This window comes from Tamandua tetradactyla, chromosome 8 (assembly GCF_023851605.1).
Source record: "Tamandua tetradactyla isolate mTamTet1 chromosome 8, mTamTet1.pri, whole genome shotgun sequence".
Lineage (NCBI taxonomy): Eukaryota > Metazoa > Chordata > Mammalia > Pilosa > Myrmecophagidae > Tamandua > Tamandua tetradactyla.
Genome location: NC_135334.1, coordinates 72,275,054 through 72,287,903, shown reverse-complemented (window position 1 = coordinate 72,287,903; position 12,850 = coordinate 72,275,054). Strand labels below are relative to the sequence as shown.

Below are 12,850 nucleotides of genomic sequence, written 5' to 3'. Positions count from 1 at the left end.
TTATGTTTTCTCTGTCTTCCTCTAGAGAGAGGATGTCTGAAAGGGGAAAGCAGAGAAAAACTGGCTAGCAAAAGCTTTTAGTAACCTCAACAGAAGCCTTGGGGGACTTGGAAAACTTGGCAGGGGTCTTAAATGCATATTATTTTATTTTGGAGAAACGTGAGACCAAAGTAAATAAGAAGGGAGGTATATCTCCAACCATAATCATGGTATGGCTTAGGGAGAAAGCCTTGGGAAGATTGATAATTAGAACTGAAGGAAAATTTCTGGAGCAAAAAAAATCTGGCACAGTAGAAATAAAATATATTGGCACAAACACCAAAGTAAGCATTTCTGACCAGGCTGGTTGGTGATAAGGTTGCTATGATAAAACTCATTCTTACATGCCAGTATGGAAAACAAGCACAAGACAAGAACATGCATGCAGCTAAGCTAAAGGTTGAAAGAAGATTAGAAATGCATAATCCCCCCCACTCACTTGTGATATCATAAACAACAACTGCCACAGTGGAGTCACGAATGTAGCTAGGAATCAAGCTCCTGAACCGCTCTTGGCCTGCTGTGTCCCATAATTGCAATCGTACCTAACAACAAAATCAGTCAAACAAGCAAGAAAAATAAGAAAGGTCAAGCTGTTGCAAAATACCTACTTGTGATATCGTAAACTACTACAGCTGCAGCAGAATCACGGATGTAACTGGGAATGAGGCTACGGAAACGTTCCTGACCCGCAGTATCCCACAGCTGCAGCCTGATCTGTGGGATGGGAAAAAATAAATAAAAAAAAAAAAACAAAAAAACCAAACTAATACTAGGAAGAAAAATAATATTTTTTAAAGGGGAAAGGTGAGAGTGAAGTAGACAGGAGACACATGGAGGAGGCTGAAGGGGGTGAAGAATGAAAATAACACAAAACTCCTGTCCTTCTTCCAAAAAAAGAGCATTTTAAAAATGTTCTGGCTCTGTAGGTATCTGACTGAAAATGGCACTGGCAAAGTTTTCACAACATCAGAAACATAGCTTCCCCTTTTCTTCCTCCTCATAACCTCCCTTTGAATCCCTATGCCTTACAGATGGCAATAAGTAGGCTGTGGGTGTTCAAATAGTGAACATGAGAGAGAAAGGAAGGTAAATGTCAAGGTTATCAGAGTAAAGAAATTAATGTTTCTCCGAAAGCCTCTCTGAAGCTAAATGTGTCCATTTTCCTACTGGGTCCAGAATACTTTGAAATTGGGTCTCTGGCTACTGTGTTTATATATTTCTCCCCAGAACATTCTATATAATCTAACAAAAAGGAGAAATACATTTTGTAACTCTACATAAAAAAGTAACATTTTTACTTCCTCATTTCTCCATTAGGGGAAGAAAATCTTGATAACAAAGCAGTTTCCAAACTTCAAATTTTAGGAAATGGCAGGTAATATATTAAAACAAAAAAGAGAACCTCTAAAAGAACTCACACATATTTATGATAAACAGCATTGCAGACAAAATAGTATTTCTTTGGTGGCAGATTCAGAGATACTGCATTTAAGATACTCAATGTTTACGTGACAGAAATCTCTTCAAGGAACTACAGGCTAGCCAATTCTCAAAGGAAAAGACAGATAAATTACCTTTATTTGTTGTTACTAATTCTGTAACAGGTTTTCCTAGAAGCCTGTAAACTAACTTTGGTAAGTCTGCTAAGTACTTCTTGTGGTATCAACCATTGATTAGAGCTTTGATCATATAGTTTTCTACCCTTGAGTGCTGCAAAAAAAACTGCACAATAAAAACATTACTCACTGTTCGATCCTCCAAATACATTGTTTTTGATAAAAAGTCAATGCCAATTGTTGCCTGTAAAATAAAACAAAACAAAGAAGTTAACAGATAATGGTAGCTGGTAGTTTAGGATTCAAATGGGAATTACAGGTTGTGGAAGAAACACAGAAGCACATGATAGCCAAGTAAGAAAAATTTTTAGTGATAACAGCTTCCATCTATTATGTTAGGCTCTTTAAAAATGATCATTCTTAGTTCTCATACATCTCTTCATGGTAGCTATAATCACCCTTATTTTTCTTATTTTACAGAGTACAATATCGGGGGACAGAGAAGTTAAATAACTTGCCTAGAATCACCTATCTTTTGTTGTGGAGCTGAGTCTGGTTACACAAAGTCCAGCTCTTTCAAATACACTGATTTTTATTAAAATAGCAACAACAAAGAAAGAAGATTCCTCCCTTTATTCCAAATCATGTGAATATGTATTTAAATTATGTTTTTCAACTTAGAATTTAAATACATACAATATTTAAGTAATAGATCCATCTTAGGACATCTGATTTGAGACTGTATATTTCACTTTACTCTTTCGCCTGACTTCTGCCTAACTTCTTAAATAATGGCTTATCATCTATACTGATAACCACAGATAGCCTGAAGCCCACAAATATCATGGTTTTTCACAATGGATGTGATTTTTACAATATAAACAAAATGTAATTGGGTAAAGCAAGCAAGTTTTCCTCTGCACCAAGCAATCATAATCAGTTTATTTCTGTGGCTTGGTTGTGCTTTCACTAGCAGGATAAAAGAGAGAAATTATAAGAGTCCAAAAAAGCAAAGACCAGAATGAAGGAGGTGTGGGGAAGTGGATAAGTTAGAAGTTGGAGAAGAGTCCAAAGTAAGGGAAATGAGTAAAATTAACTGAAGAAAGGCAAAAACCAAAAAACAAAAAACAAAACCCCCAGAAAGATGATGTAAATGCTGATTCAATTTTTTAAAGCTAACCATCTTGTTCATAAATAAAAAGTTTATGTATGTGTATATATATATGCATGTGTAATATATATATTTTCCCCTAGATATCTTTGTGCCACATTACATGGACAGAAACTAGATAGAATCTGTGAATTTTAAACATGGGTTATTAAAGGAGTCTATGGGTGGTTCAGTGGTAGAATTCATGCCTGCCATGTGGGAGACCTGGGTTTGATTTCCAGTCCATGCACTCCAAAAAAATCAACAAATGTTGCTGCGACAATGGGATAGTTACATGCAAGAAGAATGAAATGTGACCCCCCACCACATGGCATATGAAATAATTAAAAAAATAAGAAATCAAACCCTGAATCAGAAAAGTGGTTCATCCAATTGGAGATTTTATTCCTGTTGGTAGCAAACTAGAATACTGTGTGGAACAATCTAAGGCTTGAACTTATAAAGAGATTAAGGATGTATTCAATCACCATCAACTTTTTGGACGAGTTTATTATTTATTTATTGTTACTAAAACCCACTGATTTATCTATACCATCCTGAACTTGTTTATGGTGAATCTGTAGTATCTCTTGGGATAAGAAATCCTTTAAATTTAGAGTAACCTCAATAGTTACTCCAAGCAACATTCTCTTCCTCGAATAAAACAATCAATCTACTGCAGCTAGAAATCTTTCATGAAATTATTTATAGATTAAGTTGAACCATGTAAAATTGCCAGTATTCTACTGTTTTTAAATTATAAAAATGGCAACTTAATATGGTTCCCACTTGATGTTTTGAATATGGGAGCAAAGAAACAAAACCCAAAAAATGACAAAGAGAAAAATAAACTGTGTAAAGATGCAATGTTCCCAACTTATAAATAAACTCTGGATGCATCTTTCCTACTCTAGACTGTTGGATGAAATCAATAGTGGAAAACCTTAAATTGCTAGAAAATCTGTAGGCTTATAACTGAAAAACGAAAAAGAACTTTGAAAAATAAGAGCAACTTAGGGGAATCACTTCCAGATTCTTTAGCTATACTAGTTTCCCTGTTCAGTTTTTTCACTTCATTTTGAAATAATGTCTAAAATTCGGCAAACTGGGGACTCTGCTGGCCAACCAGTTTCCTCTTTTCAAAATTCAAGAATGCAGGGAAAAAGAGTCATACATAGAGTGTAAATTATGAATGACATAAAAGTTAGCTTCTGTATGAAATAAAATTTCATTTAACTGAGTTTCAGATACATATTACACAGGGTTCACATAAGCCCAATAATTAACGCCTTGCAATGAGACTGGAATCCTATTCATTTCAGAAATCTTTTGTTGCATGTATGATGGGAATGGGGGAACATATAAGGAATCTTCAAATGATTCACTGAAGAATTAAACACCTGATAACTAAGTTGGAAGCTAACTACAAATGGTCAATTTTTTATATTCAAAGATACTGCTTGAAATACTGTCAAGCCAAAAAATTTTCCTAAGTAAAAATGTAGGATGCTATACCATCCACATTTCATCGAACATCTTTAGATCGATCTAAGACTGTACCTAATTTTTACCAAAACTGGAAGCTCACACTGTTAATTAGCTTCTATTAGTACCAAAGTACAATGATCTTTTGGATTCATTCATAACAACTTTTCCACAAACAATCAAAATCCTTATCTGTCAAATACCATATACCTTTGTGCTATCAAGATCACACATCTGACTGCACAAAAGTAATAGTCTCAGTGCATAAGGAAAAGAGCAACAACATAGCATATGTTAACCTGAAAGATCTGCTTAATTTTACAAAGAACTGGGGTTTAACAAAGTACTTTAGAAATAAATACCCATAGAACTCAAAATATAGACTCTAGCTTATAGTTGTTTAGCCTAACAATCCAGCCCACAATTCAATTTTATTAGCTTACGGTCTTTGATTGTACTCTCCAAGCATTTCAGACTCCAGTTTATACCCTAAGGAAGTTGCCATATCTGGCTCACTAACTTCACAACATTTTTTAGCCTCAGATGTTTCATTTGTGGGTCTCCTACTGGGAAGAGATACAGGCACCACTTTAATTCAAAATATTATACATAATAGAGAACCATCGGGCGGGCCACGGTGGCTCAGCAGGCAAGGATGCTTGCCTGCCATGCCAGAGGACTCGGGTTCGATTCCTGGTGCCTGCCCATGTAAAAAAAAAAATAGAGAACCATCTGGGTGAAGCCTATAAGCTGTGGATTCTAGGGTCCTAGAAAACTGAGATGCCTGATCTAAAGGGAACCAAATGAAACTGGAGCACTCTTGCTGAACTATTTTTCATTTCTATACAAACTTAACTGTTTATATACGATCTTAGGAGGAAGTTAAACCATTTCTGAAATACTGAAAAGAATAATACTAAAATTGTAAAAATTTTGTTAACGGATGGTTTTGATTGTGGCACAACACTGCAAATACAATTAACACCACTGAATTACATACTTGAAAGTGGTTAAAATGGGAAATATTATGCTGTACACATATAATAATAATAATAAAACCCACAGAACTGTATAACACAAAGAGTAAATTCTAATGTAATCTATGAACTTTAGTTAATAATATAATTCTAATAATACTGGTTCATCAATTTTAACAAATTTACCACACCAACGCAAAATGTTAATAGGGGAAACTTTGGGGGGAATTTGGGGAGGATGGGGGGGTTGTATGGGAACGCTGTATTCCGCATGATTTTTCTGTAACCTTACAAGTGCTCTAAACTTTTTTTTAAAAAGACAAAAAAAAAAATTTCCTAGACTACAAAATACAGAAAATTTGGGGGGATGATGGAAATGGTCTGAAAGTGGGAGTTTATGGGTTTATGTCTCTGTCAAAATGTAATGTTCAAATCTTTCCTGATTATCTTTAAAATATCTTTACAGTATTTTATAGTTGGGAACTAAACAAGGTCTGCAAATTGCATTTGGTTGATTTTCTCTTAAGTCTTTTCAAATTGTGAATATATCTACTACTCCATATTCCTCCCCCATACAAGATATATGTCTGTTGTCCTGTATAGGGGACCTATATTCTGGAATTATCTTTTTGCTTCCTGTGGCATCAATATATTTGTTAAAATGTGATAAGATTCATGTTCAAAAGATTCTAGGTTCATAGGTGGGAATTTAATAGGTACACAATGTCCTGTTGTTCCACTGTTAGTATTGCTTATATTGATCAGTGAGTTTAGCTGGTGACAGCATGATTCCTCCATTGTTAATTGTGTTTTTGACCACATGATTAGCAAGTAATCTTTAGGATATCTTGGGATCCTACAAATACCCAATTTCCATTTACTTTTTCACTAGTAGTGGATTTAACATCTATTAGTAACAGTTATCAGAATCAATTATTTCATCAAGATTACAAAATGGTGATTACCCAATTCTTGCCATACTTTCTACATTTGTTTTTAGTGGACTTCTTCTGTAAAGAACTTAGCAAGCAGAGATATGTAGCTACCCTGAAATACAGTTTGCATGGGAAAGGCATTGATTAACAACTTTCAACATAAGGAGTTGATGCACAAGTTACCAACCATACTGAAAATAAGATTTTTGTTCGTGATTTTCTCTTTTTGAGGATTATTTTTCAGAACTCATGGACTTTTTTTTCTTAATGGAGTTTTTTGAAATACAAAAGTTTTAAATTTCGATAAAGTTTGATTTATCATTTTCTTCTCTTACTGATCATGCTTTGGGTGCTGTATTAAACACTTTTTCTTAACCCAAGATAATGAAGACTTTTTTCCCTAAAAATTTTCTTCTAAAATTTTATAGTCATAATTTCTATATTTTGGACTATGATCCACTGTCACACTTACAAATTCACAATTTTAATCTATCGTATGAGGCAAGCGTTGCCTAAATTCATCTTTTGGCACACTGATATTTAATTGCCCCAGTATCATGTGTAAAAAAACACAAAAACCCTATTTTTTCCCTAATTGAATTGCTTTGGAACCTTTGTTTAAAATTATTTCTGGGCTGACAATCCTGTTTCATTTACCTATATATGAATCTTTTTGCCAGTACCACACTGTCTTGAATGCTGTAGCTTTATAGTAAGTTTTGAAATCTGGATGTCTAAGTCTTACAACTTTATTCAATTGTTTTGGTTATACTGGGTTCTTTGAATTTCCACATACATTTTAGGATCAACTTACTGATTTCTGCAAAACGGTAACCTCTCAAAACCAAAGTCTCTATAGAGGACTTTACAGAGCAATTAGGGAGAATTGCCATCTTAACAATATTTATGAGTCTTACTGTCCATAAACATGTCTTTCCATTTATATAGATGTTCCTTAATTTCTCCCAGTGATGTTTTGTAGTTTTCAAAGTAGAAGTCTTACACTATTTATTAAATGTGCTTCTAAGTATTTTATTCTTTTTGAATAAAATTCTAGTAATTGGAATTATTTTCTTAATTACATTCTGAATTTTTTTTTGGTAGCATACAAAAACACAACCGATTTTTGTACATCTATCGAAATAACTTAAGTATTAGTTTTAGTACATTAAAAAACAATAGAGGGTGGGCAATGTGGCTCAGTGGCAGAATTCTCCCCTGCCATGCTAGAGATCCAGGTTCAATTTCCAGAGCCTGACTACGTAAAAAAAAAAAAAAAAAAAAAAATCCATAGGATTTTCTATGACATCTGAAAATGAAGACAGTTTTACTTCTACCTTTCCAATCTAGAGGCCTTTTAATTCAATTTCTTGCCTGACTGGATTGACTCAACTCTTCAATACAATGATGACTAAACAAGGCAAGGGTGAACATCCTTTACCTGAGCTGCTATCACAAATATCACACAATGGGTGAGTAAAATAAAGGCATTTCTTGGCTCACAGTTTGAAAATACTAGGCTAGAAAGCTTGCTTCCTTCCAGGTTCAGAAGTATTTTGGTGTGGGCTTGCCATAATCCTTACAGTTACTTGGCTTGCATTTCTGCCTCGTGTTTTATGGTGATATGCTCTCCTTTCTCTTTCAGATCACTGCTTACTTCTGGTTTCTGCTTGTGGTCTTCTCCCTGGCTTCTGGTTCTTTTCTCTAATAATGTGGCTTAAGACCCTCCTTCATTCAGTTGGACCACAACTTAATTTAAAATAACACCTTTAAGAGATCCTATTTACAATGGACTCATACCTACAGGAATGTGGATTAAGAACATGTCTAAATTGGGGTATATAATCCAATGTACATTCCTGACTTTAGGGGGAAAATATTCATTCACCATTAAGTACAATGTTGGCTGTATGTTTTTCACAGGTTGGGAAAGTTTCTATTCCTTGTTTCTTGACAGTTTTTTATGATAAATTTGTGTTAGATTTCGTCAGTGTTTTTCTGTTTCTATTGAGATAATCATGTGGCTTTTAAACTTTATTCTATTAATACGGTGTATCATAAGAATTGATTTTTGGATGTCAAACCAACCTTGCATTCCTGGGTTAAATTCTACTTGGTCATGGTATGTGATCTTCTTAAAATATTGCTAGATTCAGTTTGCTAATATTTTGTTGAGGAATTTTTTCATTTATATTCAAGAGGAGTATTGATCTGGATTTCCTTTCCTTATGATAAGCTTGTCTGGCTTTACTATAAAGTTAAGACTGGCCTCAGCAAATGAGTTATACCATGTATACATTTCTCAGTATACTGGAAAAGTCTGTAGAAGTTTGGTTCTGTGGGTGGTTTGGAGAACACATCCAACATGCTGACAGTTCACAAGACTGCCCAGCTTTTACTCTTTGTATTTGCAAGACCTCACATTCAGTCAGGAATGAGAAGACAGCTAAGGCCTTCTTTGTATCATCTGCGCTAAACAAAACTTGAACATTTGAACAGATTTCCAGACCTCCTGGGATTATCTAGGAGCTAATCAAGGCCCTCTATAGCTATCTGGTTCCCCAGATCTCCCTGTTAAATTTCTGGTTGATCTCTGGCTTGATCCATTCAGGACTACATCCTCAGGAATCTGTGATGCTGACCTCCAATTCTTTACCACTGAAGTCACTACTGGTTTCAATGTCTCTGGACAATGTCAAATCAGTCAAGTCCTATTCTCACAGCATTGGTAGAACTATCATATCATGGAGTTGTGGGATAGGTGGGGGAAAATAGCAGCAGTGCTAGCGTAAAACATGACAGACTCTAGAAGTTCTTATCAAGGTTCCATAGATTTTGCTACTTCTCTTTAGTCAGATCAGTTTTGGTTTGCTAAAGCTGAGGAAATGCAATATACAAAAAATGGGTTGGCTTTTACAATGGGTATTTATTAACTTACAAATTACAGTTCTAAGGCCATGAAAATATTCAAATTAAAGCATCAATAGGACAATACTGTTTTAGTTTGCTAAATGCTGCTGGAACACAATATACCAGAAATGGAATAGCACTCATAAAAGGAATTTATTAAATTACAAGTTTATAGTTCTAGAGCCATGAAAATGTCTAAATTAAGGCATCCAGAAAAAAATACCTAGACTCAATAAGAGCCAATGATGTTCAGGGTTTCCCTGTCAGCTGGGAAGGGACATGGCAATGTCTGCTAGCTTTCTCTCTCAGCTCTTCATTTCAAATGGCTTCTCCAGTGGTGTTTTTTTTTTTTTTCCATCTCCAAACGACTCTGTCTCTATCAGTTCTCTGTCGGCACTCTAAGCATTTTCAAATATCTGCATCTCCGATGGCTCTGAGCTTTTTCCAAAATGTCTCCCCTTTTAAAGAATTCCAGTAAACTAATCAAGACCTACCTTGGATGGGCAGAGTTACATATTCATCTAGTCAAAAGGTCATATCCATCCATAATGGGACATGCCACTCACTGTTGAAATAATCTAATCGAAAGGTCACACCCACAACTAGGTGTGTCACATCTCCATGGAAACAATCCAACCAAAGTTTCCAGCGGGTTGCTCCCGACCCCAAACAATAGGTCTGCCCCCACAAGATTGGATTCATAAAGAAAACATGGCTTTTCTGGGGCACATAACAATTTCAAATCAGCACAGATACCTTCTCGGAAGAAAGGCTGCTGGTATCTGGGACACCTTTGTACATGGGAAGGCATATGATCAGTGTCTGCTAGCCCTTCTTTCCTGGGTTTCATTGCTTTCAGCTTTTGACATCAGTGGCTTCTGCTCTGAGTTTAATTTCTTAGCTCCTTTCTTAGCTTCTCCAGAGCATTTCTCTAAACTCTGGGCTTTTTCTGTCTTTTATCTTCTTGTAAAGGACTCCAGCAAAAGGATTAAAACCCACCTTGAATGGGCAGGGTCACATTTCAATCAAAATAACCTAGCAAAAAGGTACCACCCACAGGAATGGATTAAAAGAATATGACCCCTTCTGGGATTCGAAACTTCAAATCACCAGAAGAGCTTTGCACAATGTCATCTCAGAAAAGCCTTCACTGAAATTCTACTTTTTAAAAATAGAACCTTGCCTCTTAGATAGTCTCTTTTGCCTAGTTAAAATTATATATTTGTACATATAAAATGGACTTTCAAAAAATTAAAATTAAAAACAAGATATAATTCATATACAACGTTCACTCTTTTAAGTATATGATGCAGTGCCTAAACCAAAGTTGTAAAGATTTACACATTTTTTATCCTCAGAGTTTTATAATTTTCACCTACGTTTAAATTTCTGATCCATGGAGTTAATTATTAATTATTGTATATAGTGTGAGGTAGGGATCGAACTTTATTCTTTTGTATGTGACTATCCAATTGTCCCATACATACTTTCCCCACTGAATTGGCTTCAACCCCTTGTCAAAAAATCAATTGGTCATACATGTGTAGGTTTACCACTGGACTCTTAACTCTATACCACTGACCTATATGCCTATCTTTATTTCAATATTACACAGTCTTGATTACTGTAGCCCTTTAGTAAGCTCTGAAACCAGAAATTTTAAGTCCTTCAACTTCATTCTTCATTTTAAAATCTCTTTTGGCTATTTTGGGTCCCTTTGACTATTTTGTATATCTATTTAATATTAAAATCAGTTTAGCAATTTCTGCAAAGAAATGAGGTAGAATGTTTATGAAGGTTGCATTGAATCTGTATACCAATTAGAGAAGTATTGCCATCTTATATATTAAGTCTTCTGATTCATTAAGATGAGATTTTTTTTCCATTCATTTAGGTCTTCTTTAATGGCTTTCAATGATCTTGTAACTTTCAGTACATGATGCATAGAGTTTTCAGTATAAGTATCTTGAACTTAGTTTGATAAATTTATTCCTGAATATTTCATTCTTTATGATGTTATCATAATGGAAGTGTTTTCTTAATTTCAGTTTTGGACTGTCCACTGCTAATGTATAGAATACAACTGATTTTTGTATCTTGATCTTGTTTCCTGCAACTCTGCTGAACTCATTTCTTATTAGCTGTGATTGTTTTTCTTTAGAATTTTCTTTTAGAAAATTCCTTAGAATTTTATATGAAAGATCATTTCACTCGCAAACAGAGATGAGTACTTCTTCATTTCTAATCTGGATGCCTTTTTTTATATTTCTTTTTCTTGCCTAATTGCCCTGGCTAGAATTTCTTGTATAAGATTGAAAAGACATGGTGAGAGCAGACATGCTTGTCTTCTTCAGGATTTTAGAGGAAAGATTTCAGTCATTCAATACCAAGTAGCTGTGGGTTTTTCATAGATGCCACTTATCATGTTTAGGAAGTTCCCTTGAATTCCTAGTATGTTGAAAGGTATTAGATTTTGTCAGATGTTTGTTATGTGTCTAATAATATGATCATAGTTTTGTCCTTTACTCATACGGTGTTATTGCATTGATTTTTCAATCTTACAATCCTGGGATAAATTCCACTTTGTCATTGTGTATGATCCTTTTTACATGCTGCTGGATCAGTTTCCTAGTATTCTGTGAAGGACTTTTACATCTATATGCATAAAGAATATGATCTGTTTCTTTTCCTTTTGATGTTATTATCTGGTTGAGGTATCAAGGTAATAGGGACTTTATAGAATTAATTGGTAAGTGTTGCCCCCTCTTCCATCTTTTAGAAGAGTGGATAAAGGATTCATATCGATTCTTCATTAAATGCCTGGTAAAATTCACCAGTGTAACCACCTGGGACTGAGATTTTCTTTGCGAGAAGTTTTCTGATTATGAATTCTATCCCTTTACTTGTTAATCTACTGTGGTAAATTATGTACCCCAGAAAAACATGTTCTTAATCTTAATCTGGATTCCTGTGAACCCTCTAAACAGGATCTCTTGAAGATGTTTGTTATTTTTACTTAAGGTGTGGACCAATCGAATTAGATTGGATCTTAATACAGATTACTTGAGACCTTTATAAGCAGCAGAAATTCAGTAATAGTGAGAGAAAGATCCAAGATGCTAGAAGCTGGAAGTCAATAGAACACAGAAGAGAAAGGAGAGGGCACTGTTTGTTGACAGAAAAGTCAAGGACCCAAGGATTGCTGGCAGCAAGCCCCAGAAGGCGACAGTCTTTGGGGAGAAAGCGTTGCCTTGCTGATGCTGGATTCTGGTTTTCTCTTAGCTTCAAATCCATTGACTTTCTCTTGAGTCTCTTCCTGAGTCAGTTTCAGTAGCTTGTCTTTCTTGGAATTTGTCTATTTCATCTAGATTACCTAATTTGTTGGCATACAACTTTTCATAGTATTCCCTTGTAATTCTTTTTATTTCTATATGGTCAGTAATGAGTCATCTTTTTCATTCCTGATTTTAGTAATTCGAGTCTTTCTCCTATTTTCTTGATTAGTCTAACTAGAGGTTTGTCATTTTAGTGATCTTTCCAAAGAAGCAACTTTTAATTTTGTTGACTTCCTCTATTGACTTCTATTCTCTATTTCATATGTTTCTGCTCCATCTGTATTAGTTAATTCCTTCTGCTTACTTTGAGTTTAGTTTACTGTTCTTTTTCTAGTTCTTAAGACAGAAGGTTAGGTTATTAATTTAATGTATTTCTTCTTTTTTAATACAGATATTTATATCTATAAATTTCCCTCTAGTACTGCTTTATCTATATCCCTTAAGTTTTGGTATATTGTTT

At 34.7% G+C, this 12,850-nt stretch overlaps 1 protein-coding gene across 3 annotated transcripts in view; it reads right to left on the bottom strand.

Moving 5' to 3' along the window:
- Positions 1–12,850, bottom strand: part of RAB6A (RAB6A, member RAS oncogene family) — a 95,460-nt gene that overhangs the window by 34,549 nt on the left and 48,061 nt on the right. For 2 of the 3 annotated variants that reach the window (XM_077113623.1, XM_077113625.1), the window contains exons 3-4: positions 1,789–1,842; positions 479–584 (exon numbers count right to left, since the gene is read on the bottom strand). In XM_077113623.1, the coding sequence (XP_076969738.1) occupies positions 479–584; positions 1,789–1,842 (160 nt within the window). Of the gene's footprint in view, positions 1–478; positions 585–650; positions 757–1,788; positions 1,843–12,850 lie in introns of all 3 variants that reach the window. The other variant, XM_077113624.1, reaches the window with a different exon arrangement.